This window comes from Chelonoidis abingdonii, chromosome 11, assembly GCF_003597395.2.
Source record: "Chelonoidis abingdonii isolate Lonesome George chromosome 11, CheloAbing_2.0, whole genome shotgun sequence".
NCBI lineage: Eukaryota > Metazoa > Chordata > Testudines > Testudinidae > Chelonoidis > Chelonoidis abingdonii.
The window spans coordinates 20,142,328-20,167,017 of record NC_133779.1 but is presented as its reverse complement, the minus strand read 5'-3'; the positions used below and the strand labels follow the sequence as shown (position 1 = coordinate 20,167,017).

The window sequence follows — 24,690 nt, the reverse complement described above, 5'->3', positions numbered from 1 at the left end:
CTCCCGCACGCTCCGTGACGCCCGGTGAATCGCAGGGAGCCAGGGGTGCGGGGCCCCCACTCCCCCATGCTCCATGACGCCTGGTGAATCGCAGGGAGCCGGGGGTGCGGGGCCCCCACTCCCGCACGCTCCATGACGCCCGGTGAATCGCAGGGAGCCAGGGGTGCGGGGCCCCGACTCCCCCATGCTCCATGACGCCTGGTGAATCACAGGGAGGCGGAGATCAGTGCGCTTTACAATGTCTTCCTGGATGTCCAGGCCCGTTGGGGGACAGAGGTGAGGAGGGGGCTAGCCTGGGCACTGGCAATACTGTGAGATCGGAACCCAGGAGTCCTGGGGCTCCTAGCCCCTGCCCCCCCAATAGAACCCAGGTGTCCTGATGCTTTCTCCCCCCATCGTCCCAGGACATCATGTTCCTGGGGGACTTTAACACCGACTGCGGTTACGTGGCCAAGAAGCGCTGGGGCCAGATCCAGCTGCGGCGCGAGCCCGGCTTCCACTGGCTAATCGGAGACGCCGCCAACACCACTGCGCGGAACAGCACACACTGCGCCTATGACAGGTGGGGCCCGGGGTGGCGGGGGGTGCTCTAGAGATGCCGGGAGTTGTAACCCCTTTCCCTCCTCCCCCTGCAGGATCGTGGTGCATGGGGAGCGCTGCCTGGGGCTGGTGGTGCCCGGCTCAGCCCAGCCCTTTGACTTCCCTGGCACGTTCGGGCTCACAGAGACCGAGGTAATGCCCACAGCTCCTGTCTGCGCAGGGACCCTGTCGAGGCGCAGGGTGGAGGTCAGAGCAGAGCTGTGAGAAAACCTGCCCTGGCGTGAGACACACCCACTCACCCTGGCTGGCAGTGCAGATGGGGGGGTGTCTCTGCTGTGCGGGGGGCAGACAGGAGGAGCCCCCAGGTCCCTTTGTCTGACAGCACAAAGCTCATGGCAAAGCCCTCCGGCGTGTGGCGGCCAGGCTGGGCTGGCAGGTGAGTCAGGCTCAGTCTGTGACCCGGCCCCCCAGCTGGAGAGGAACTGCGGGCTGGTGGGGTAGCAGCCTGGGAATGCCAGCAGCACGGTGTAGATACAGCGCCAGGGATCTCTAGCAAACCCTGCAGACTCCCTGCACCCCCTGACATGTCTCCTTGTCCCCTGCCCCAGGCGCTGAAGGTCAGTGACCATTACCTGGTGGAGGTGCAGCTGGAACTGAACGCAGCCCCGACGGGGCCCTGCCCGGCTGCCCCTGGCCGGGCGGGGGGCTTGGCTCTGACCTCCCTGCTCGGTGCACGGACAGGGACCGAGGGGCTGGAGTGTAAACCCACCTGCAGAACCCTCTGACGAGCAAAGGCCTCTGGGTTCCCACCACACATACACACACACAGTCTCTCTCTCTGTCTCGGCTCAGGGCTCCCCCCCTGAAGATACAGAAACCTCTCATCTCACACCTGACAAACTCACTGCAGCAAATACAGGGCTGGCAGCATTCCCAGGTGCGAGTTCAGGAGAGGTTACAGACCAGCTGGAGTCCATCCCCTCAGGTCCTGGGCCTGGCTGCCTGGAGTGTTCGGCTGGAGGGGGCTGCCTTACGCACCCCTTGGTGGGGGGCAGGTTCAAACCCTGCCGAAGGGGGTGGGTTGTTTTTTTTAAGTGACAGAGGAACTAAACTCCTCCATAAAAACAAGGAGTCCAGTGGCACCTTAAAGACTAACATTTTTCTGGGCATCAGCTTTTGTGGGTAAAAACCCCACTTCTTCAGAGGCATCGTTGTTTTTGTGGCTACAGGCTGACACAGCTACGCTGATACTAAACCCCTCCATGAACTTCCAGAAGTCCTGTGGCTCCTGTTTAAACGGGGGTGGGGGGGTGTTCCTGGTGCTGCTGCTGCCCCGTGGGGGTGGGGAGCCAAGACAGAAACGAAGCACATGCTGGAGCGGGGGCTGACACGCCTGCAGGGAGACAAGACGGATCAGTCTGCATTGCCCCTCGGACGGGGGAAGGCCACCCCAGACTGATCCTGACCCATGCCAGCCTTTATACCCCATCGTCCTGTGCCATTGGCTGCCACCTGCCCCACACACTCAGTGCCGGCCAATGGGGGCCTCTGCCCTGCGCCCCACTGGGTATGTGCCACTCCATGCAGAGGCCACCAGGTGGCAGCAGGGAGCTATTAGGGGCGGGACTGAGCTGGAACCACTCTGTGCCCCGCCCCCTCAGAGCTGAGAGGCGGAGCCTGGACTGGACAGAACCCAGGTGTCCGGGCTCCCAGCCCCCTCCTCCCTTGCATGCTGACACCCCCGCAGGCACTCACTTCCTGCCCAGACATCCCGGTGATGGGCTCCATCCAGACCCAGCCCGACTGCCGCCAGCTCCAGAGCAGGACACACGGCAGATGCTCCATCCCCCAGCTCAGGGACACCCCAAGAAGGGGGCTGATCCTGGTCCCACCCAGCTCACAGCTGCCAGGGACTTACCGAACCTGTTACACTTCTGGCCTCCACAACATGCAGTGGCAGTGAGTTCCACAGGTTAACTGTGCGGCAGGGAAGAAAATCCATCCACTGGTTCAAAGCTTCCTGCCTGCTCATACCATTGGCTGAGCCCCCGTGCTCGTTACGGGAAGGGATGTGTAACACGTCCCTGGTCACTGTCTGCCCTCCACATCTGCCCCCCCCCCGCCCCCGCTGCATGGTTGTACGCCCGCTAGCCTAGGTCCCTGTCCCCACTCACCCCTTTTCCTCGCTGACCAGACCCAGCCTTTTGCCTCACTCCTGCTGGTCTATCCCCCCGCTCTGCCCACGCACCTGGTTTGGTGTCGGCATGGGGATTCCTGCCTGCTCAGTGCCAGGAGTCACTGCACCCAATGCGGCAACGGTCATTTGGGTGCATCGTGGCAGGCCCCCAGCAGTGCCAGGTGCTGCCCAAATCCAGAACACAGCACTGGGGCTGCCAGCCTGGGGGGGAGTGAGCCAGCATCAATTCATTAACACAGGTTCCAGGTGAGCGACAAGCACGCCCCAGGAGAACCCCCCAGGCATCTGTGGATCCCTCATGCGCCTGAGAAGCAGCCACCTCTGGAGTGGCGGGTGGGGCAGGTATACAGGGGATCTCCCCCAGCTGGTGCCTAGTTTAACCCTTTGGTGCCTGCCTGGCCAGCAGGTTTCCTGTCACTTTCACCCACCCTCAGGGCAGAACAAAACCCCATGGCCCACTCACCCCTCCGGGTTTTGTCCTGTTGGCACCACCCCAAGGCCAAGGGGGTGGGGGGGGCTGGCTAAGGCTGAGGAGGGCACCTTGCAGCAAGCAACTAGCGAGACCCAGGGCCAACTGGGGCCTGGTCAGAGGGGGCTGGAGAACCCCAGCCCAGCCAGCCAGCAGTGGGTCCTCCCCTCACCCCACAAAGCACCTGGGGGACAGCCCGGGTCCGCCTCCCTCCCAGGCTAAGGAAGGGGGCAGGGCTGGGAGCCAGGACTCCTGGGTTCTCTCCCCAGCTCTGGGAGGTTACAGCAGCGAGTGGGGCGGGATCAGGAGCCAGGACTCCTGGGTTCTATGTGGAGCCCAGCCCAGGCTGTTCTCTCCCCTGCACGTGCTGGGCTCTGCGGGACAAAGGGCCCTGGGCCCCAGCTGCTGACTCAGCAGCATGCAAGCAGCCATGGGCAGGGCCACCCCAGCCTAGGCACAGACCCACCAGGCCTCGTCCCCGCCTGGCTCCTGCTCCCCGTGGCCCCACAATGTGCCCCCTGGCCCTGCTGCTGCTTGGGCTACGCCTGGCTGGCGCCAGCTTCAAGATCTGTGCCTTCAACACGCAGGGCTTCGGGGAGGCCAAGTCGGGTGACGCCCGGGTGATGGGCGCACTGGTGAAGGTACCGGCTCAGGGAGCGTGGGGGGCAGCTGGGTGCCATCCCAGCTGCCCCCACTTAGTGGGTGTCTCTTGGCAGATCCTGGTGCGCTGTGACATCGCTGCCGTGCAGGAGGTGCGGGATGCAACAGGGAACGCTGTGCAGGCCCTGCTGTGGGAGCTGAACAGGTACTGGACAAGCCAGGACCCCTGGGTTCCTGCCCCACAGATGGGAGGGGAGGGGGTCTGGGAACCAGGACTCCTGGGTCCCATCCCCCCAGGAGAGGGCAGCATGAGCACCCTGATGTTCCCCACTCTCTCCTGGGGCAGGTACGACCCATCCCACAGCTACGTCCAGCTGGGCAGCCGGAGACTCGGCCACGGGACCTACAAAGAGCAGATCATCTTTGTGTATCGGTAACTCTGCCCCTCACTGAACCAGTCAGTCCCCACCCCTGTGGAGCCAGATCCAAGCCAGTGCCCCCTAGGGGGGAAGCCCCATGCCTCATTCCTCACCCTGGGGCCACCCTGACCCCCTTGTACTCTCCCACAGGGCGGACCTGGTGACGGTCACAGACTGGTACCAGTTTAGGGAGGCTGGACACTTTGCCCGGGGGCCCTTTGCCGCCCGCTTCCATGCACCCAGCACAGGTGGGTCCCCTCCTGCCTGACACCATCCACCTCTTCCTCCCCCCATCCCCATTTCCCTCTCCAGCTTTGTGATACCCGTGACCCCCCAGCAGCACCCCTCCTCCCCTGTGCTGAGCTGGGGGACAGCGCCCCCTGGCTGGGGCAGCAGCAGCCCTGAGGGACGGTACCCCCCACTAACAGCTCCACCCCCACCCCCAGCCATCAAGGACTTTGTGCTGCTCTCACATCATGCCAGCCCCCGGAACGCACCCCACGAGATCCATCAGCTCCACCGGGTCTGCCAGGAACTGAGCCAGCGCTGGGAAACCCAGGTATGGGGGGAACAACAGGACCCAGGCAGAAGGAAAGGAGAGAGAGAGAATGGGGGTGGTGGCAGCACCAGGAGGAGGGAAGGGGACCCAGGCGTCTGGGACAGTCCCCTTGCAGCTCCCAGACCCCTGGGGAGTGGGGGTGAAGGGGAACAGGACCCAGGTGACCAGGAGGGAAGGAGAGAATGGGGGTGGTGGCAGCACCAGGAGGAGGGAAGGGGACCCAGGCATCCGGGACTGTCCCCTTGCAGCTCCCAGACCCCTGGGGGTGGGGTGAAGGGGAACAGGACTCAGGTGACCAGGAGGGAAGGAGAGAGAGAGAGAATGGGGGTGGTGGCAGCACCATGGGGAGGGAAGGGGACCCAGGTGTCCGGGACAGTTCACTTGCAGGCCGTAGACCCCTGGGGGATGGGGGTGAAGGGGAACAGGACCCAGGTGACCCGGAGGGAAGGAGAGAATGGGGGTGGTGGCAGCACCAGGAGGAGGGAAGGGGACCCAAGCGTCCGGGACCATGCCCTTGCAGCTCCCAGACCCCTGGGGGTGGGGGTGAAGGGGAACAGGACTCAGGTGAGCGGGTGCCATCTTGCTCTCTGTCCCCACCAGAACGTGATGGTTCTGGGGGACTTAAATGCAGGGGGGCCCTATGTTCCCCCCAGCGCTTGGGGGTCCATCCAGCTGCGCTGGGATCCCCGCTTCCACTGGCTGATCAGCGATGGCGTCGATACCACAGTGCGAGCCCGGACCCACTGTGCATATGACAGGTAGCGGGCGCAGCCCAGGGGGGTGTAGGGGGGGACTAGCTGCCCCAAGCAGCTGGGGGTCCCTGCATGGCAGGGAGCAGAAACCCCCCCAGCAGAGATTATCAGTTATCCCTTGAGGGAAAGGAGCAGGGGGAGGCTGCCTCTCTCTCCCTGCAGTCCCCAGCCTTGGGGCTGCTCTGATAGGGGTGGGAGCTACAGAGCTGGGGGAAGGGGCAGGTTAAGGGACTGCTCCCCCCTCACCCCCTCTCTGCCCCCCAGGATCGTGGTTCAGGGGGACGAGCTGCTCAGAGCCGTTGTGCCCGGCTCGGCCAAAGCGTACAACTTCACCAGGAGCCTAGGGCTGTCGGAAGAGGAGGTGAGGGGGACCCCACTGCCCTGCCCACAGAGGGGAGGAAGGAAGCAGAGCTGGGGAACCCCTTCCCCGGGAGTGGGGGGAGAGGAGGTGTCACACTCCCTCTGAGAGCAGCCAGAACCCAGACAAATGGGTAGGCCCAGGACTCCTGGGTTCTCTTCCAGCTCGGGGAGGGCAGTGGGGTGCAATGTAACCCTCCCCTCACAGGCCCTGCAGGTCAGCGACCATTACCCTGTGGAGGTGAACCTGCGCCTGGCCAGCCGGACCCCGCAGGAGCTGTGAGAGGACCTGCCTCCAGCCCCATCCAGTGGGGGGCTCAAGCTGCCCCACAGCAGCCCCCAAGCCACAGCACCGGAGTTCAGTTACTCAGGGCCCGGCCCTGTCCCCCGCCCCATGCTGCCCCCCAGGGAAGTGGGGGGGCTGTGGCTCTGGGATCCCCCCAGCTCCGCCCCACAGCACACACAGGCGGGCATTGAAGGCCAATGCTTTATTCGTGCTGCAGGGCACCCAGGATGGGGGGCAGCTGGGGGGCTCAGGCAGCATGCAGTGCTCGCCACTTGTCCAGGGGCCCCCGGCTGGGGATGTATTTTACACCACAGCCGTCTGGCAGCAGCCGCTTCTCAGCCACCATGTCCTCGAACTCGTCCGCGTTGAACTTGGTGAAGCCCCATTTCTTGGAGATGTGGATCTGGGGGGGCAGGGACAGTGGTTAGGGGGTGCCAGCTACACAGGAGATCTTCCCCAGACACCGGCTGTGTCCCCACAATCCCTTAGGGTGTCCCGTCCCCCCCCCCCCCCCCCACCTCTGATGCCCATGTCCCCGCGGTCCCTTAGGGCGCTCCGTACAGAGCACATACACAACCAGGGGGGTGCTGTGCGCAGCCATTGCACACCAGGCCCCCATGGCAGGCAGGCCAGTCAGCTTAACTGGCTGCGCCCCTCTCCCATCACCCCCGAACCAGCCAGTCCTTGCCCTGGGGTCAGATCTGAGCCTGTACCCAGTGGAGGGGAAGGACCCCAGCCCCGTCCCTGCCCCGGCAGCCTCTAAAGGAAGCACAACCCCCATGATTGGGGGAGAGCCCCCCCGTTACCTTCTGGCGCCCAGGGAACTTGAACTTGGCTCTGCGCAGGGCCTCCACCACATGCTCCTTGTTCTGGGCCTTGGTGCGGATGGACATGATGACCTGGCCGATGTGCACCCGAGCCACAGTGCCCTGGGGCTTGCCGAAGGCGCCACGCATCCCCGTCTGCAGCCTGCCAGGACCCGTGGGGCATGAGCCGGGGGGCCACGACGGGCATCACCCCCACTTCCCGTCCTTCCGCCACACCCCAAACACCCCCTGTGCCCATAGGGCATTACTCCCTGCACCAAACGCCCATGTCCCTGCAGCCCCTTAGGGAGTCACCCCCCACATCCACTGCCCATGTCCCCGCGGTCCCTTAGGGCGCTCCGTATGGGGCACGGAGCACGTACACAACCAGGGGGAGTGCTGTGCGCAGCCATTGCACACCGGGCCCCCACGGCAGGCGGCCGGTCGGCTTAGTGGGCTGCGGGGCCCCTGCCTACCCCCCAGGATCCCCCACCTGTCAGCGCCAGCGCAGGACAACATCTTGTTGATGCGGATGACGTGGAAGGGATGCAGGCGCACGCGGATGTGGAAGCCATCCTTCCCACAGCTCTTCACCATGTACTTGTTGGCACAGATCCGGGCGGCCTCCAGCGCTGCGGGGCGACACAGAGCTCAGGACAGGAGTAAGGCCCCCCCCCGGCAAGCACAGCCCCGAACAAGCCCCTACCTCCTGGCCAAGGCCCCAGCCCCCCTCACCTTCAGAGGAGAGCTGCTCATATTCATCCGACACCATGTGGCCGCAGAGGGGGAACTCGTCCACCTTGGCCTTCTTCCGGCCCAGGTCGAAGATGCGGATTTTGGCATCTGGGGGGTGAGATGGGTAGGGGGTGGCCCCCCGTGAGCCAGAGCAGACCCCAGGGTCTCATCCCCAGCCCTTCCTGGATCTGGCCTGGCCCCTTCCCCGGGGGAGCAGGGAGGTGGTGTCCAAGCTGGCAGAGTCCCCAACCCGCAGTAAGGGGGCCTACAGGACCCCCCAGATCTTTACTGCTACAATTTCCTGTGGGCCCTGCACAGCCCCCCGCCCCCTCCCCCGCCCACAACCCAGCTCCCCCACACAACCAGGGGGGTGCTGTGCGCAGCCATTGCACACCAGGCCCCCATGGCAGGCAGGCCAGTCAGCTTAACTGGCTGCGCCCCTCTCCCATCACCCCCGAACCAGCCAGTCCTTGCCCTGGGGTCAGATCTGAGCCTGTACCCAGTGGAGGGGAAGGACCCCAGCCCCGTCCCTGCCCCGGCAGCCTCTAAAGGAAGCACAACCCCCATGATTGGGGGAGAGCCCCCCCGTTACCTTCTGGCGCCCAGGGAACTTGAACTTGGCTCTGCGCAGGGCCTCCACCACATGCTCCTTGTTCTGGGCCTTGGTGCGGATGGACATGATGACCTGGCCGATGTGCACCCGAGCCACAGTGCCCTGGGGCTTGCCGAAGGCGCCACGCATCCCCGTCTGCAGCCTGCCAGGACCCGTGGGGCATGAGCCGGGGGGCCACGACGGGCATCACCCCCACTTCCCGTCCTTCCGCCACACCCCAAACACCCCCTGTGCCCATAGGGCATTACTCCCTGCACCGGGGGGCGGCCCGCCACTCCCGGCGGGACGCTCCGTGACGCCGTGAATCGCAGGAGCCGGGGGTGCGGGGCCCCGACTCCACACACGCTCCGTGACGCCCCGGTGAATCGCAGGGAGCCGGGGGTGCGGGGCCCCCACTCCGACAGCTCCGTGACGCCCCGGTGAATCGCAAGAGAGCCGGGGGTGCGGGGCCCCCACTCCCGCATGCTCCGTGACGCCCGGTGAAACGCAGGGAGCCCGGGGGTGCTGGGCCCTGACTCCCCCAGTGCTCTTCACGTCCGTGACGCAGGGAGGTGGGGTGCAGGGCCCCCCACTTCCCGCACGCTCCGTGACGCCCGGTGAATCGCAGGGAGCCGGGGGTGGCAGGGCCCCCACTCCCGCACGGCTCCGTGACGCCGCGGTGAATCGCAGGGAGCTGGGGGGTGCGGCCCCGCCCCACACGCTGCCCGTGACGCCGGTGAATCGCAGGGAGGTGGGGGGTGCGGGGCCCCACTCCCGCACGATCGTGACTGCCCGGTGAATCGGGCAGAGAGCCGGGGGTGCGGGCCCCCACTCCCGATGCTCCGTGACGCCCGGTGATCCGCCCCAGGGACGCCGGGGGTGGCGGGCCCTGACTCTCCACATGCTCTGTCACGTCCGGTGAATCGCCAGGGAGGTGGGGTGCAGGGCCCCCACTCCCGCACGCTCCGTGTACGCCCGTGAATCGCAGTGGGGGAAGGAAGGCGGGCGGGGGCTTGGATGAGTAGGGCGCTAGAGGGTGGTGGGGGTGGGGCGAAAAATTGGTTTGTGCGTTATAGGTGGAGGATGGGAGTGAGGGGTATGGGTGTGGGGGAGGGAAAGCGGGTGGGAGCTGGGTCCCTCCACTCCCCCCGCTCTGGACGCCCGGTGAAATCGCAGGAGGTGGGGGTGTGGGGCCCCAACTCCCGCACGCTCTGTCACGCCGTGAATCGCAGGGAGCCGGGGGTGCGGGGCCCGACTCCTCCCAGTGGGCTCAATGTGACGTCCGGTGAATTGGCAGGAGGAGGTGGGTGGGGTTGCAGGGGCCCCGAGACTCCGCAGTTCAGCGGCGCGTGATGCCCGTGAATCGGCAGGGAGCCGGGGGTGCAAGGGCCCCCATCCCGCACGCTCCGTGACGCCCGGTGAATCGTGCAGGAGCCAGGGGTGCGGGGCGCCCCACTCCCCCATGCTTCCATGACGCCTGTGAGAGGCAGGGACCGGAAGGATGCGGGCCCACTCCCGCACGCTCCATGACGCCGGTGAATCGCAGGGAGCCAGGGGTGCGGGGCCGCCGACTCCCCCAGCTCCATGAACGCTGTGAATCACAGGGAGGCTGGAAGATCAGTTGCGCTTTTAACAATGTCTTCTGATGTCCAGGCCATTGGGGGACAGGAGGTGAGAGGGGCTACCTGGGCCACTGGCAATACTGGTGAGATCGGAACCCCAGGAGTCCCTGGGGCCCTAGCCCCTGCCCGCCCAAATAGCATTGTGGGAATTGAGACAAACCCAGGTTGTCCTGATGCTTCTCATCCCCACGTCCCAGGACACCTCATGTCCTGGGGACTTAACAACGAGGCTGCGGTACGGTGGCCAAGGAAAAGCGCTTGGGCCAATCCAGCTGCCGGCGCGAGCCCTGGCTCCAACTGGCTAATTCGAGAACGCCCGCTAACTACCACTGCGCGGTGAACAGCACACACTGCGCCTAATGACAAGGTGGGCCCGGGGTGGCGGGGGGTGCGCTCTAGAGATGCCGGGTGGGAGGGGTGTAACCCCTTTCCGCTCCTCCCACTGCAGGAATCGTGGTGCATGGGGAGCGCTGCCTGGGGCTGGTGGTGCCCGGGCTCAAGCCCGGAGCCCGTGGTTGACGTCCCTGGCACGTTCGGTGGCATCGACAGAGCACCGAGTTATATGCCCAAGCTCATGTCTGTCGCAGGGACGCCTGTCGAGCGCAGGTGGAGGTCAGTAGCGATGCTGTGAGACTGCCCTGGCGTGAGACATCATCCCACTCAACCCTGGCTTGGCTAGTTGCAGATGGGGGGGTGTTCTGCCTGATGCGGGGGCAGACAGGAAGGACCCAGGTCCCTTTACATTCTGCACAGCAACAAAGCTTCATGGCAAAGCCTCCGGCGTGTGGGCGGCCAGGCTGGGCTGGCAGGTGAGTCAGGCTCAGTCTGTGACCGGGCCCCCCAGCTGGAGAGGACTTGCGGGCTGGGTGGGGGTATGCAGCCTGGGAGGCCAGCAGCACTGTGTAGGATATTCATTGCTGCCATGGGATCTCTTAGCAAATCCTGCAACTCCCTGCACCCCCTGACATGTCTCCTTGTTCGGGGCTCTGCCAGGCGCTTAGAAGTCAAATAGAGCCGATTACCGTGGTGGAGGTGCAGCGTGTGAATTGTGGTATCTGAATCGCAAGCCCCGACGGGGCTCTCTGCCCAGCTGCCTCCTAGGCGGAGGTGGGGCTTTGGCTCTGACCTCGCCTGCTCGGTGCAGCGGACAGGGACCGAGGGGCTGGAGTTAAACCACCTGCAGAAACCCGACTCTGACGAGAAAGGCCTTCTGAGTCCCACCACACATACACACACCACAGTCCTCTCTCTGTCCGCATTCAGGGCTCCCCCCTGAAGATACAGAAACCTCTCATCTCACACCTACAAACTCACTGCAGCAAATACAGGGCGGCGCAAATTCCCAGGTGCGAGTTCAGGAGGAGTTTATTCAGACCAGCTGGAGTCCATCCCTCACGAAGTCCTGGCCTGGCTGCCTGGATGTGTTCGGACTGGAGGGCTGCTTGACGCAACCCTTGTGGGGGCAGGTTCAGAAACCGCCTGCCGAAGGGGGTGGGTTGTTTTTTATTAAGTGACAGAGGAACTAAACTCCGTCCATAAAAGTACAAGGAGTCCAGGCACGTTAAAGGACTACATTTTGTCTGGGCAATCAGCTTTGTGGGGAAAAACCCCACTTCTTCAGAGGCTATCGTTGTTTTGTGGCTACAGGCTTGACACAGCCTACGCTGATACGAAACCCCTCCAGTGAACGTCCAAAGTCCTGTGGCTCCTTTTGTTTAAACCGGGGGTGGGAGAGTGGGGTGGTTGCCGGTGGTGCTGCTGCCCCGTGGGGGTGGGGAGCCAAAGACAGAAACGAAAGCACATGCTGGAGCGGGTGCTACCACGCCTGCCAAGGGAGACAAGACGGATCAGTCTGCATTGCCCCTCGACGGGGGAAAGGCATCCCAGACTGATCTGACCCTATTGCCAGCCTCTATACCCCATCGGTCCTGTGCCATTGGCTGCCACCTGCCCACACACTCAGTGCCGGCCAATGGGGGCCTCTGCCCGCGCCCCTGGTATGTGCACTCCATGCAGAGGCCACCAGGTGGCAGCAGGAGCTATTAGCGGGCGGGAGACTTCGAGCTGGAACAAACTTCTGTGCCCCCCCCTCAGAGCCTTGAGAGGAGGAGCTGGACTGGACAGACCTCAGGTGTCCGGGCTACCAGCCCCCTCCTCTCCTTGCAGGCGTGACACCACCCCAGCAGGCACTCACTTCCTCCCCAGACATCCCGGTGAGTTGGGCTTCCATCCATGACTCCAGCCGAGATCTTGCCGCCAGCTTCCCAGAGCAGGACAACAGCGAGCAGATGCACCATCCCCGGCAGCTGCAGGAGCACCCCAAGAAGGGCTGATCCTGGTCCCACCCAGCCTCACAGCTGCCAGGGAGCTACATTCGAACCTGTTACACTTCTGGCTTCCCGACAACCAGGAGTGCAGTGAGTTCCACAGGTTCACTGGTGCGGCAGGTGAAAGAAAATCCAATCCACTGGTTCAAAGCCTTCCTTGCGGCTCATGACCATTGCTGATTAAGCCCGCGTGTCGTTACGGGAAAGGGATGTGTAACACCGTCCTGGTCACTGTCTGCCCTCCACAACTGCCCCCAGATGATAGTCGTCCCCAGCCCCCGCTGCATGGTGTTGTACGCCCCTAGCCTAGGTCCCTGTCCCCACTCAACCACTTTTCCCGCTGACCAGACCCACCTTTTGCCTCACTCCCTGCTGGGTCTAGTCGGGGCCCCGCGCTCTGCCCCGTACGTCACCTTGGTTTTGGGTTGTCGGCAGGGAGTTTCCTGCCCATGCTCATGAATGCCAGGGAGTTCTTATCTTGCACCCAAATGCGGCAACGGTCATTTGGGTGGCATCGTGGCAGGCCCCAGCAGTGCCGTGGAAGTGCCAAAATCCAGAACAACATGCATAAATGGGTCGACTGCCAGCTTCTGGGGGGGGTGTCCAGCTCAGCAGCAATTCATCATTAATCACGGTACCTCAGGTGAGCGATCAAGCGACGCCCATTGGTAGAACACCCCTCAGAGCATCTTTGTGGGATCCCTCATGCGCCTGAAACACCCACTCTGGAATGTGAGGGTGCGGCGGTGAAATACAGTGGAATCTCGCCCAGCTTGGTGCATTAGTATTAACACTTTGTGTGCCCTGGCCCTGGCCAGCAGGTTTCCTGTCACTTTCATCTCTCACCCTCAGGGCAGAACAATAGACCCCAGGCACTCACCCACTCGGGTTTGTGTCTCTGTCTGGCACCACCATAAGGCAGGGGGTGGGGGGGGCTGCTAAAGTTGCGAGGAGGGCACCTTGCAGCAAGCAACGTAGCGAGACCAATCAGGGCAACCTGGGGCCTTGTGTACTTAGAGGGGCTGTGAGAACCTCCAGCCCACAGCCAGTCAGTGGTGTCCTCCGGACTCACCAAGCACCGGGGGGACAAGCCCGGGTCCGCCTCCTCCCAGCTAAAGGAAGGGGGCAGGGCTGGGAGCTCAGGACTTCCTGGGTTCTTCTCCCCACGCCTGGGAGGTTAAAAGCAGCGAGTGGGGCGGATCAGGAGCCAGGACTACTGGGTTCTATGTGAGCCGCCAGCCCAGGCTGTGCTCTCCCCTGCACGTGCTGGGCCTCTGCGGGACAAAGGGCCCTGGCCCACAGCTGCTGACTCAGCAGCATGCAAGCAGCCATGGGCAGGCAACCCCAGCCTAGGCACAGGCACCATCCAGGGCGCCCGTCCCGGCCATGGCTCCACTAGCTCCACAGTGGCCCCACAATGTGCCCCCCAGTGGTCCCATGCTGCTGCTTGGCTAACGCCTGGCTTGGCGCAGCCTTCAAAGATCTGTGCCTTCAACACGCAGGGCTTCGGGGAGGCCCAAGGCGGAGGTGTACGCAACGGGGTCTGTTTTGTAGAGGGTTTTTTTTTTTTTTGATGGCGCACTGGTGAAGGTACCTTTGGCTCAGGTGAGCGGGGGGCTAACTGGGTGCCATCATGCTGTCCCCGACTTAGTGGGATGTCTCTTGTGCAGATCCTGGGTGACGCTGTGACAGTCGTGGTCCTGTGGTGCATGTGAGAGTGCGATACACAGGAACGCGGCAGAGCTCCTGCTTGTGGGAGCTTGAACAGGTACGACAAGCCTAGCGACCTACCTGGGTTTCCTGCCCACAGATGGGAAGGGGAGGGGTCAATGGAACCAAGGACCTGGGTCCCATCCCCCCAGGAAGAGGGCATGCATGAGCACCCTGATGTTCTCCCAGCTCTCTCTGGGCGCATGTGTACGACCCATCCCGACAGCTACGTCCAGCTGGGCAGACGCGAGAACTCGGCCACGGACCTACAAAGAGGCAATCATCTTTGTGTATCGTAACTCGGCCTCACTGGAAGCCAGTCAGTTCCCCCACCCCTGTGGAGCCAGATCCAAGCCAGTGCCCCGCTAGGGGGGAAGCCCCATGGCCTCTATCCTCTACGCCGTGGGGCCCAACCCTGACCCCCTTGTACTCTTCACAGGGCGGAGGCCTGGTGACGGTCACAGACTGGTACGCTAGTTTAGGTGGGAGGTCTGGACACTTTGCTCCGGCCCTTTGCCGCCCGCTTCCATGCACCAGAGCTACAGGTGGTCCCTCCTGACATGACACCAATCCAGCCTCCTTCTCCCCCCATGCCCCATTTCCCTCTCCAGCTTTTGTGATTACCCGTGGGTACACCCATCCCAGCCAAGGCCCCTCACATCTGGCCTCTCAAACACCAGACACCAAACACTTCACCAAATCAACTCCTTTCCACGTCACCAATCTACCCGCAGGCAACCCCGTTCCCTCATCTCCTGTGCTGAGCCCTGGCGCGGAACAAGCGCACTCCCTTGCTGGGGCAGCAGCAGTCCCAGAGGACGGTACCCCCCACTAACAATGCTCACCCCCACCCCAGTCGGCATCAAGGACGTTGTGCGCTCTCACATATGCCATGTCCCACGAACGGCACCCCACGAGGATCCCATCAGCTCCACCGGGTCTGCCAGGATATCTGTAGCCAAGCGCTGGAAACCCAGGTATGGGGGGAACAACAGAGACGGCAGAAGAAGGAAGAGAGAGAGAATGGGGGTGGTGCAGCACCAAAGGAGGAGGGAAGGGGACCCAGGCGCGTCTGGGACAGTCCCTTGCAGCGTCCCAGACCCTGGGGAAGTGGGGTGGAAGGGGAACAGGACCAGTGACCAGAGGGAAGGAGAGAATGGGGGTGGATGAGACAGCACCAGGAGGAGGGAAGGGGACTCCAGGCAATCCGGAGACTGTCCCCTTGCAGCTCCCAGAACCACCTGGGGGTGGGGTGAAGGGGAACAGGACTCAGGTGACCAGGAGGGAAGGAGAGAGAGAGAGAATGGGGTGTTGGCAGCACCATGGGAGAGGGTAAAGGGACCCAGGTGTCCGGGACAGTTCACTGCAAGGCCCGTTAGAACCCCTGGGGGCATTGGGGGTGAAGGGGAACAGGACTAGGTGACCCGGAGGGAAGGAGAGAATGGGGGTGGTGGCTAGCACCCCAGGAGGATGGAAGGGGACCCAAGCTCCGGGACCATCGCCTTGCAACGCTCCAGACCCCTGGGGGGGGGGTGAAGGGGAACAGGACTCAGGTGAGGCGGGTTGCCATCTTGGGCGCTCTGTTACACCAGAACGGGTTATGGTTCTGGGGGACTTAAATGCAGGGGGCCCTATGTTTCCCACAGCTGCTGGGGGTCCATCAGCTGCGCTGGGACGCTCCGGCTCCACATGGCTATCAAGCGATGGCGTCGATACACAGTGCGAGCCCGGACCCACTTGCATATGAAGGTAGGGCGCACAGCCCAGGGGGGTGTCCAGGGGGGGACTAGCTGCCCCAAGCAGCTGGGGTCCCTGCAATGGCAGGGAGCAGAAACCCCCCCAGCAGAGATTTATCAGTTATCCCTTAGGAAAGGAGCAGGGGGGAGGCGCCTCTCTCTCCCTGCGTCCCAGCCTTGGGCTGCTCTTGATATAGGGTGGGAAATAAACAATTGATGGCTGGGGGTAAGGGGTCAGGTTAAGGGACTATGTTCCCTCTTGACCTCACACCCACTCTTCTGCCCCCAGGATCGTTCGTCAGGGGACGAGCTGCTCAGAGCCGTGAGGTGCCCGGCTCGTTCCAAGCCCAAAGCGTAGCAACTTCACGCGAAAGTGAGCCTAGGGCGTACGGCAAAGAGAGGTGGAGGGGGGACGTCCAGCTGTCCTACCTGCCACAGAGCGGAGGGAAGGAACAGACTGGTGGAACCCCTTTCCCCGGAGGTGGGCGGGAGAGGAGGTGTCACACTCCCTATGAGAGCAGCCAGAACCAGACAAATGGGTAGGCCGCAGGAATCCTGTGTCCTTCTTTCTTCCAGCTTCTTAGGGTGAAGGAGCAGTAGGGGGTGCAAAATGTATAACCTTCATCCCTTCACAGGCCCTGGGCATGGTCAGTCCGAGACCAATCGCCTGTGGAGGTGAAGCCTGCGCCTGGCCCAGCCCGACCCCGCAGAGCTTGAGAATAGGACCTGCCTCAGCCCATTCCAGGTGTGTGGGCTCAAAAGCGTGCCTCCACAGCAAGCGCCCAAGCCCACAGCACGCTGAGTAACTTCAGTTACTCAGCCCGGCCTGTCCCCCCGCCCATGCTGCCCCCCAGGGAAGTGGGGGGCTTGGCTCGGATCCCCCAGGCTCCGCCCCACCAGCAACGGACACAAGGCAGGGCATTGAAAGGCCGAATGCGTTATTCGTGCTGCAGGCACCCAGGTGGGGGGCAGACTGGGGGCTGCAGGCAGCAAATGCAGGCTCGCACTTGTCAAGGGGCCCGCCGGCTGGGGATCGTATTAATACAAACCACAGCCTGTCTGGCAAAAAGCAGCACGCTTCGCAGCCACCATGTCCGCGAACTCCTCCGTCCGCTTGAATAGCTTGGTTGAAGCCCTTTCTTGAAGATGTGGAATCTGGGGGGGCAGGGACAGTGGTTAGAAGGGGTGCCCCAGCTACACAAGGAGATCTTCCCAGACACGGCTGTGTGTCCCCACAAGGTCCCTTAGGTGAATTCCCTCCCCCCCCCCCCCACACCTCCCTGATGCCATGTCCCAGGGGCCTTAAGGCGCTCCGTATCAGGCACATACACAACCAGAGGGGGTGCTGTGCGCAGCCATTGACACAGGCCCCCTGGCAGGCAAGGCCCAGTCAGCCTTAACTGGCTGCGCCCCTCAATCCCATCCACCCCCGACACACCAGTCCTTGCCCTGGGGTCAGATCTGATGCCTGTTATTTCTGCCTAGTGAAGTATGTGGAAGTTGACCCTCTAGCCCACGACCCATGCCACCGGCAGCCTCTAAAGGGAAGCCAACAACCCATGATTGGAGGGAGAGCCCCCGTTACCTCTGGCGCCCAGGGAATCTTGAAACTTGGCTCTGCTCGCAGAGGTGCTCCACCCATGACTCCTTGTTCTGGGACCTGTGCGGATGGACAATGATGCACCTGGCCGATTGTGAACACCTCGAGCCACAAGCTGCCTGGCTTTGCCGAAGGCGCCAAACGCATTCCCGTCTGAGCTGCCAAGACCCGTGGGCATGAGCGGGGGGCCACGACGGGCATCAACCCCCCACTTCCGTCCTTCCGCCACACCCAAACACCTGTGCCCATAGGGCATTACTTCCCTGCACAAATCGCCATGTCCGCACGTGCCCCTTAGGGAGTCACCCCCACATCCACTGCCCATGTCCCGCGGTCCTTAGGGCGCTCCGTAAATGGGGCACGGAGCACGTACACCACCAGGGGATGTGCTGTGCGCAGCCCATTGCACCACCGGCCGCCACGAGGTCGCCGCGGTATCTTAGTGGGCTTGCGGGCCCCTGCCATACCCAGGACCTCCCACGGCAGCGCACGAGTGACAGATCATCTGTGTGAGGGATGACGTGGAAGGGATGCAGGCGCCACGCGGATGTTGGAAGCCATCCTTCCCACAGCTCTTCACACATGGTAACTTGTTGGCACAGATCCGGGGGCCTCACGCTGCGGGGCGACACAAGAGCCAGGACAGAGTAAGGCCCCCCCCCCGCGGCAAAGCACAGCCCGAACAAGCCCCTACCTCCTGGCAAGGCCCCAGCCCCCCTCACCTTCAGAGGAGAGCTGCTTCATATTCATTCCAACACCAATGTGGCCGCAAGAAGGGGGAAACTCGGTCCCACGCTTGGCCTTCTTCCCGGCCCAGCGAAGATGCGGCAATTTTGGCATCTGGGGGATGAGATGGGTAGGGGGGTGCCCCCGTGAGCCAGAGCAGGACCCCAGGGTCAATCCCCACCCTTTTTTCCCCTGGACTGGCCTGGCCCGCTTCCCGGGGAGCAGAGGAGGTGGTGTCCAAGCTGCAGAGTCCCAACCCGCAGTAAGGGGGCCTACAGGACCCCGCCAGATCTTTTACCTGCACTTGAGATATCTGGTGGGCCTGCTATCAGCCCCGCTGCACCCTCACCCGTCCCTACCAACCCAGCTCCCCCCGTCCCCCCCCGCGGGGAGACCTCCACGCCGGGATCGCGCCCTGCCACGAAGCCGGTACTTGGGGGAGGTGCTTGTTTCTTGTTCAGTAACCGGTAGCTGGGGGGGAGACAGGGCGGTGAGAGGAGCACGCGACCCCGAGCAGGCCCCCCGGGATCACGGCGCCCGCGTCTCCTCCCACAGCCCCGTCCACTCGCCAGCGAGCGGGCGGCGGCCCAATGCAAGCTCCGGAGCAGGATCTGCAGAGATCCAGGGAAGAGCACCGGCATCAGGATGAGCCCGAGAGGATCGGGGCCGCGTTGCCAGCCGCGGGGAGGGGCGGGGGGAGCCCGGGAGTCGGGGCCGCGTTGCCGCCGCCGGGGGAGGGGGGGGGAGAACCGGATCGGGCCGCGGCTGCCGCGCCGGGGGGGGGAAGCCCGGATCGGGAGCCGCGTTGTCCGCCGCCGGGGGGGGGCAGAACCCGGGATCGGGCCGCGTTGGCCGCACGCCGGGGGGGGGAGACCACGGATCTGGGGCCGCGTTGCCCCGCCTGCCCGGGGGGGGAAGGGGGGGAGACCGCGGATCGGGAGCCGCAGTGCGCCGCCGGGGGGGGGGAGGGGGGGAACCCGGGATCGGGGCCCGCGTCCGCCGCGAGGGGGAGACCGGATCGGGGCGCGCTTGCGGCCGACCGGGGGGGGGAGACCAGCGGGATCGGGGCCGCGTGTCCGCCGCCGGGGGGGGAGGGGGAGACAACGGGATGGGCGCCGTTGGCCCGCCGCCGGGGGGGGGGGAAACGGGATCGGGGGCGGCGTTGGCGCCGCCGGGGGGGGAGGGGGGACCCGGGATCGGGGCCGTCGCGCCCCGAGCGTACCCGGCCCAGCAGCGCGCCCACCTCGCTGTGCGGCAAAGAGAGCGGACTCGCGCCTGCGCGCAGCATTTGTATCCCGGCCCCGATCGCCGCTCTAGCCCCACTTCCGGCGTAGAGCGGCGGCGCCGGCCAATGGCGGCGGGCGCTCGCCCTCCAGCTCATGCGCCTTCTTGCCCAGCCCGGGCTCCGCTCTAGCAGTGGCTTCTGGCATAGAGAGGCAAGCGCATGCGCATACCGGACACCAGGCCTCCCCGCGCGTGTCGGCGCGCACGCGTACTGCTCCCACGCCGCCGCCATTTTAGAGAGCTACCAGGCGGGCCTACGGTTGCTGAGCATGCGTATTGACGATGAGGCGTGTCCATCGAGGCCCGTCTAGCCTGTGCTATACGCCCCGCCCACCTCCCCTGTTATGTAAATATATCGACGCTGATAGGACATAATGGCGGTGCCACGTGACAGACGGGCAATACGTACAATTGTCTCTAATTTGCCTATATCTAATTTGAATATAATTGTAGTGTGCGGCTAATTTGCATAACTAAGTAATATGCATATTCTATTGTATTGCTGGAGCTGGTTTGCAGAGCGCCCTGGAATTTGCATATTTGCAGGAAGTGTCCCCCCAAACTGTATCACTGCAGCTAATTTGCATGTCGTTAATTGGCCTCATTTGCATAGTGGCAACTAAGCTTTTGTAAGCCGCGAGTGCCACTGCCTGGCTTCGCCTCATTTGCATGTATAATTAATTCATCCCGATTAACAGTTGGCCTGTTTGCAACTTATTTGCATATCTAATTATTTGCATATTAGCAACCCCCACCCCAACCCCTGCCCCAGACCCTGCCCGGCGAGTCCCGAACCTGCCCCCCGGGGCTGGCCAGGGGGTCCCCAGCCCCCCAACCCGGGTGCTGCCTTGAGGGTCCCCAACCCCCATCCTGGGGGCTGCCTGGGGGGTCCCCAACCCCCGCCTCAGCGGCTGCCCGGGTGGTCCCCAGCCGAGCCCCCCGGAGACTTTCACGCACTCACAGTGGGTCTGTGTATCTGTGTGGGGGGCTGTCACTCATAAAGCCCCCCCACTCTGCCTGCGCCCCTCCTGCTGCTCTGATCGCCCCCGCCGCCCATATCCCTCCCCCTGCCCCACCAGCTCCCTAAGGGCCCCCCTGGGGCTGGGTTCAGGACTGGACACGGTACCCTGGTGCCGAATGCGGTGGCTGCCCAGCGCCCATGGGGTGAAGAGCCCAGGAACTGGATGTGGCCACCCTGAGCCCCTCCTCTCCAGCCCCGAGCCCCCCTGCTTCCCAGCCGGGCATGTGCTACGCCGGGCCCCAACCCCGCCTCTGTCCATTGGCTTCTCTCCCGGTAACAGGGGTGGCCTGGGCCCCCCTCCCCTCCTCTGGCCCCTCGGGCTGGGGCCGGCTGGTCAGGTCACCGGGAGCCCGCAGGGGACAGGGGAGGGACATGGGGCAGGGGGAGGGACACAGGTGGGGAGAACACAGGGTGTGTGCAGGGCAGGGAGAGGGACATGGGGCAGGAGGAACAGGGTGTGTGTGGGGCAGGGAGAGGGACATGGGGTGGGAAAGGAACACGGTGGGGGGGCAGGGGGAGGGACACGGGGCAGGGGAACACAGGGTGTGTGGGGCAGAGGGGGCGGAATATGACAAAGCTCCTGGGCCCAGGCTGGCAACAACTGTCCAGCTCAGCAGCAGCCACATCCCCCACCCCCCGTGTGCCCAGCTGGTTCCCGTCCCCCCTACCCCTGAGCGCTCAGACCCGGGGGGAGGGGGATGGTGCCACCAAACCGGGGCCATCAGGGACTTGGGACGTTTCAGCCACCGGCAGCTTCCCCTCACCCCATCTCAGGGCCCCCCATTCTCAGCGCCCCCAGCTGGAGCAGGGGCCCCCCAGGGCGCAGCCCTGTCCCCGACCTGCTGAGCCGAACTCTGAATACGGTGTTGGTGCCTCAGTGTCCCCTGTGTAGTTCTTAAGTATCCAGGTGGGGGGATGGAGGTGGGGGGTTCCTGTCCCTGTTCCTATCATCGAATAAATGGCTGAGAGTCACATCTGACTGCGAAGTGGGGGGGGGCAGGACTCTGTGCCCCCCCCAGGACCCCGCTGGGGCGGACTCGCTGTGAGAAGCGCATGGAGGGGCACATGCTGAATGCTCCAAGGAGAGACCCAGGATGGTGGAAGCTGGAGAAGCTTCTCGCCCTGGGGACAATCTGCTCCGAGAGAGGAGGCTCCCCAGAGTCCTGCCTGGCTTGCTGGGGAGCAGTTCCAGAGCATCGCCCAGTCACTGAACCCCCAGCCTGGCCACGGCTTTGGCTGATTCATGCCCCCCCCCCGTAGATGCAGTGGGAGGGGCCAGCTCGGCTGCAATGCAGGAGCCAGGGGGGAGCAGCCAGCAGCCTCCAATTCACAGGGCAGCCAGGTACCTCATCCCCACGTGCCGGGGCTGGGGGCATGTGCCCCACTGAGCCCCCTGCAGATCTCAGGGGTGCAGGGATGGCACACATGGGCCCAGAAGGCCAGGCAGGCATGGAGGGATCAGTTATAATACAGCCCCCCGCCCACAGCAGGGCGGGTTCTGCCCACGGAGTGACCCCTTTGCAACCAGTGCAAACCCGACACGCCAGCAGGAGTCTCTGGTGGACAAGGCACAGGCTGGCACAATGCTGCAGCACCCTCAGGGGCTGCAGGTCAGGAGTGAGGGGCACCAAGAAGGGTGGGAGGGAGAAGGGGCTGCAGGTTGGGAGTGAGAGGCACCAAGAACGAGGGTGGGGGGCAAGGCTGGGGGTGGCTCCTGGCGGGGAGAGGCCCATAGCCCAGGATCGATGCCCAAACAAGGCAACACACGAGGCCTGGTGCTGTGGGGAGGAAGGGAGCTGAGGCCCAGGCTCTCATCCATCACCAGGCCCTGCTGGCAACCGGCCCGGCCCCAGCCCTGCAGCTTCAACCACAAGGAGCCCTAATTACAGGGTAGCCAAATCCAGAGCCTGGAGCTGTGGGAAGGAGCCCAGGGAGGCCGAGCCCAGTGCCCCAGGGTCAGAGACGTGGCTGCTGCTTCCCTGAGCTGGAAACGCACAGCAGCCCAGGGCGGGAGTGAGGGTGTGATGAACTGGGATTGTTCTTAATGTTGCTCTGAACACTGTGTTGGTGCCTGTGTCCCCTGTGCAGTTCTTAAGTCTCTAGGGGGTGGGATCCAGGTGTGTGGTTGCTGCAGAGCAAAGGGCCAGTGCACCTAATGCCTGGCACTCTGTCTCCTAGCAACTGATGGCCTGGGCCCCTCCTCTGCAAAGGTGCCAACTGAAGGTGTTGGAGACAAAGGGATCAGGAGATCCCCTGGCCCGAGAAAGGGGCTGAGCAGAGAGGAGGGGCTGGGGCTGGAGGGGTGGAGTCTGCAGCTTGCTGGGGACGAGGAAGTGAAGTGTAGAGCCTAGGCGGTCTGCTCACTGTCCCCCAGAATGGACCCGGCCGAGGGTCTGGTTCACTGTAATCTACAAGCTCTGTTTAGACCCTGTTCCTGTCATCGAATAAACCTCTGTGTTTGCTGCTGCTGAGAGTCACGTGCGTGACTGCAAAGTGGGGGGGCAGGAACCCCATGTGCTTCCCCAGGACCCCCGGCCCCCCTTGGGGGGTGGGCCCTTCCGCCCGTGGGGAGCCCACGAGAGGGCAGAGGATGCTGAAATACTCCAAGTGAGAGACACACGGTAGGTGAAGCCGTGTGAGCTTTCTTGCCCTGCAGACAGTCCTGGCTCCGAAGGGGAGGAGGCTCCCCAAAGTCGCTGCCTGGCTTGTGTGGGGAGCAGTTCAGAGCATCGCCCGGGACTCCATGACAGAGGGTCACCGGCATGAGCTTGGGGGGGGGGGGGGGCAGGGCTGGGCTAGCAGGGGCTGTGGGTCAGGAGTGACGGGCACCAGCAGGGCTAGGGAACCTAGGGCTGGACTAGTAGGGGGCTGCAGGTCAGGAGTGAGAGGCACCGGCAGGGCTGGGAGGGCCTAGGATGGGCTAATAGGGGCTGCGGGTCAGGAGTGAGGGGCACCGGCAGGGCTGGGCGGGCAGGGGCTGCGGGTCGGGAGTGAGGGGCACTGGCAGGGCTGGGGGGCAAGGAATACTAGATCCGGGGGGCAGGCCCAGCCTCACTGTGCCCCACTCAGGGCTGCGGAGGGAGTGGCCGGCCCGTGGCTGCCAGTCTCGTGTGCCAGGCGCTGCTGGGACATGTCCTGCCCTGGCAGCAGCTCTGAGCCTTGGGGGTTGGCGCCAGCTTGGAGGGAGGGCTGCCCCACCCCCTCCCCACACAGCATCAGATGAAGGAGCTGGGCAGCTGCCAGGAAAGGAAGGGGCTGGCCATGGGGCCAGCCTGCCCCCCCCCCGTCTCTCTGCTGTGCCCCTCATTCGTGGGCCCTGCCCTGTGGAGCTGCCTGGCCCTGGCAACCCCACGCGCTCTGAGGCCCGGCTTGCGATTTCCTTTGGGCGGAGGTGACAGCCGCTCTGCGCCAGCAGCCGGGCGAGGCGGGAGCCGGGGCACGGGGAGCCGGGTGGGGCTGGGCACGAGGATGGGGAAGGGGCCGGGCGCAAGCCAGGCTGTGCGAAAGCTGCAGGGAGGCAGGGGGAGCTAGGGGGGCTGAGATCTGCCGGCTAGGGCCTGTGGGACTCCTTGGCCCTGGCTGAGGGAGACGCCAGGGATCCGCAGCCCATGTCCCCCGCAGCACCCCCCTGACGGACGGGCAGACGGACGGACGGACACACAGGCGGCAGCAGAAGCAGAACACTTTACTGCCCGTCCCTGGGGGGCGGGGGGCAGCATGTACAGAAATATTCACCCACACTGAATAACCCGGAGGGGGTGGCAGGGGAGGGGGCTGGTTAACTGGGCGAAGCGGCGAAGGCAGCGGTCCCCCAGGCGCCGGGGTGGGGGGAAGGCCAGCAGGCAGCGGGGACCCAGGAGTCCGGGTGGCAGGGGGGCTATGGCACAGAGACGTGGAAGGGGCTGTTGGGCACGTGCTGGTCGCCCCATTTCACCACTAGGACGTAGTCGCCCTTTTCCTTCAGCAGGTAGCAGACACTGTAGAGCCGGTTCCCCAGGTGCTTCACCAGGATCTCCTCGCACGGTGTGCGAGGGCCGTGCACGCCCACCAGCAGCATGTTGTTCCCTAGGGAGGCACGGGGGTCAGGGGAGCCCGGCCTGTGAGCCTCACTTGCCTAATCCCCCTCAGCTCCACCCTCCTCCCAGCTAGTCTCCCAGCTGCTTGATCCACCCCACAGCCAACACCCCCCCTCCATTCCCCTACCAGCCAGCCCCCAACTGCCTGATCCTCCCCCCCAGCCAGCCCCCCAACTACAGCAGCCCTAGAGCTGGGCTGGTTCTGAGGGTTCTAGTCAGTAAGGGGGAGAGGGTACAAAGGGCTCTGCACGATGAGCAGGCCTAGATCCACCCCCC

The 24,690-nt window shown here is 64.2% G+C and overlaps 4 protein-coding genes, 1 long non-coding RNA gene and 5 other non-coding genes across 12 annotated transcripts in view; 3 read left to right on the top strand and 7 right to left on the bottom strand.

Annotated features, from left to right (window-relative positions):
* The window catches only part of LOC116833532 (deoxyribonuclease-1-like 1), a 4,566-nt gene extending 3,241 nt beyond the window's left edge, over positions 1–1,325 (top strand). Inside the window, exons 3-6 of the mRNA XM_075070607.1 lie at positions 213–276; positions 405–562; positions 636–732; positions 1,149–1,325. Coding sequence (XP_074926708.1) covers positions 213–276; positions 405–562; positions 636–732; positions 1,149–1,325 — 496 coding nt within the window. The remainder of the gene's footprint in view (positions 1–212; positions 277–404; positions 563–635; positions 733–1,148) is intronic.
* LOC142047515 (uncharacterized) overlaps positions 1–24,690 on the top strand; it is a 329,291-nt gene that overhangs the window by 20,526 nt on the left and 284,075 nt on the right. The window lies entirely within an intron of this gene.
* Positions 741–6,258, top strand: LOC116833537 (deoxyribonuclease gamma-like). Of its 2 annotated transcripts, XM_075070801.1 has the most exons (7): positions 741–976; positions 3,923–4,239; positions 4,376–4,473; positions 4,672–4,784; positions 5,385–5,542; positions 5,801–5,897; positions 6,102–6,258. In XM_075070801.1, the coding sequence occupies exons 2-7, from the start codon at positions 4,052–4,054 to the stop codon at positions 6,174–6,176; spliced, it is 729 nt and encodes a 242-aa protein (XP_074926902.1). In that variant the 5' UTR covers positions 741–976; positions 3,923–4,051; the 3' UTR covers positions 6,177–6,258. The 2 variants fall into 2 exon arrangements, with proteins under 2 accessions (XP_074926902.1, XP_074926903.1); XM_075070802.1 differs by lacking the exon at positions 5,801–5,897 and having other exon boundaries at positions 6,102–6,231.
* Positions 6,367–7,854, bottom strand: RPL10 (ribosomal protein L10). The gene is made up of 4 exons (XM_032795131.2): positions 7,721–7,854; positions 7,479–7,617; positions 6,986–7,148; positions 6,367–6,582 (listed from the first exon to the last, which is right to left on the bottom strand). Exons 1-4 carry the CDS (start codon positions 7,755–7,757, stop codon positions 6,427–6,429), a joined length of 495 nt encoding a protein of 164 aa, XP_032651022.1. The 5' UTR covers positions 7,758–7,854; the 3' UTR covers positions 6,367–6,426.
* LOC116833545 (small nucleolar RNA SNORA70) lies at positions 6,707–6,831 on the bottom strand. The gene has a single exon (XR_004375711.1). It is a non-coding gene; the product is annotated as a small nucleolar RNA SNORA70 (small nucleolar RNA).
* LOC116833544 (small nucleolar RNA SNORA70) lies at positions 7,317–7,448 on the bottom strand. The gene has a single exon (XR_004375710.1). It is a non-coding gene; the product is annotated as a small nucleolar RNA SNORA70 (small nucleolar RNA).
* On the bottom strand, positions 8,057–8,158 carry LOC116833547 (small nucleolar RNA SNORA70). Its single transcript, XR_004375713.1, has one exon. It is a non-coding gene; the product is annotated as a small nucleolar RNA SNORA70 (small nucleolar RNA).
* On the bottom strand, positions 16,992–17,117 carry LOC116833548 (small nucleolar RNA SNORA70). Its single transcript, XR_004375714.1, has one exon. It is a non-coding gene; the product is annotated as a small nucleolar RNA SNORA70 (small nucleolar RNA).
* On the bottom strand, positions 17,629–17,761 carry LOC116833546 (small nucleolar RNA SNORA70). Its single transcript, XR_004375712.1, has one exon. It is a non-coding gene; the product is annotated as a small nucleolar RNA SNORA70 (small nucleolar RNA).
* Positions 24,004–24,690, bottom strand: part of FLNA (filamin A) — a 58,884-nt gene continuing 58,197 nt past the window's right edge. For both annotated transcript variants that reach the window (XM_075070797.1, XM_075070796.1), the window contains exon 46: positions 24,004–24,403. In XM_075070797.1, coding sequence (XP_074926898.1) covers positions 24,216–24,403 — 188 coding nt within the window. In that variant the 3' untranslated portion in view covers positions 24,004–24,215. The remainder of the gene's footprint in view (positions 24,404–24,690) is intronic.

What these genes read in the sequence shown, in the direction of transcription:
- RPL10 (XM_032795131.2), bottom strand. Translation starts at nt 7,757, where the DNA reads ATGGTGTCGGATGAATATGAGCAGCTCTCCTCTGAAG. An exon ending in TCCTGCGCTGGCGCTGACAG is followed by an intron (nt 7,149 to 7,478) that starts GTGGGGGATCCT and finishes GGGTCCTGGCAG; the next exon opens with GCTGCAGACGGGGATGCGTG. An exon ending in AGTTCCCTGGGCGCCAGAAG is followed by an intron (nt 6,583 to 6,985) that starts GTAACGGGGGGG and finishes CTGCCCCCCCAG; the next exon opens with ATCCACATCTCCAAGAAATG.
- LOC116833537 (XM_075070801.1), top strand. Translation starts at nt 4,052, where the DNA reads ATGGGAGGGGAGGGGGTCTGGGAACCAGGACTCCTGGGTCCCATCCCC. An exon ending in CTTCCATGCACCCAGCACAG is followed by an intron (nt 4,474 to 4,671) that starts GTGGGTCCCCTC and finishes CCCCACCCCCAG; the next exon opens with CCATCAAGGACTTTGTGCTG. An exon ending in TAGGGCTGTCGGAAGAGGAG is followed by an intron (nt 5,898 to 6,101) that starts GTGAGGGGGACC and finishes CTCCCCTCACAG; the next exon opens with GCCCTGCAGGTCAGCGACCA.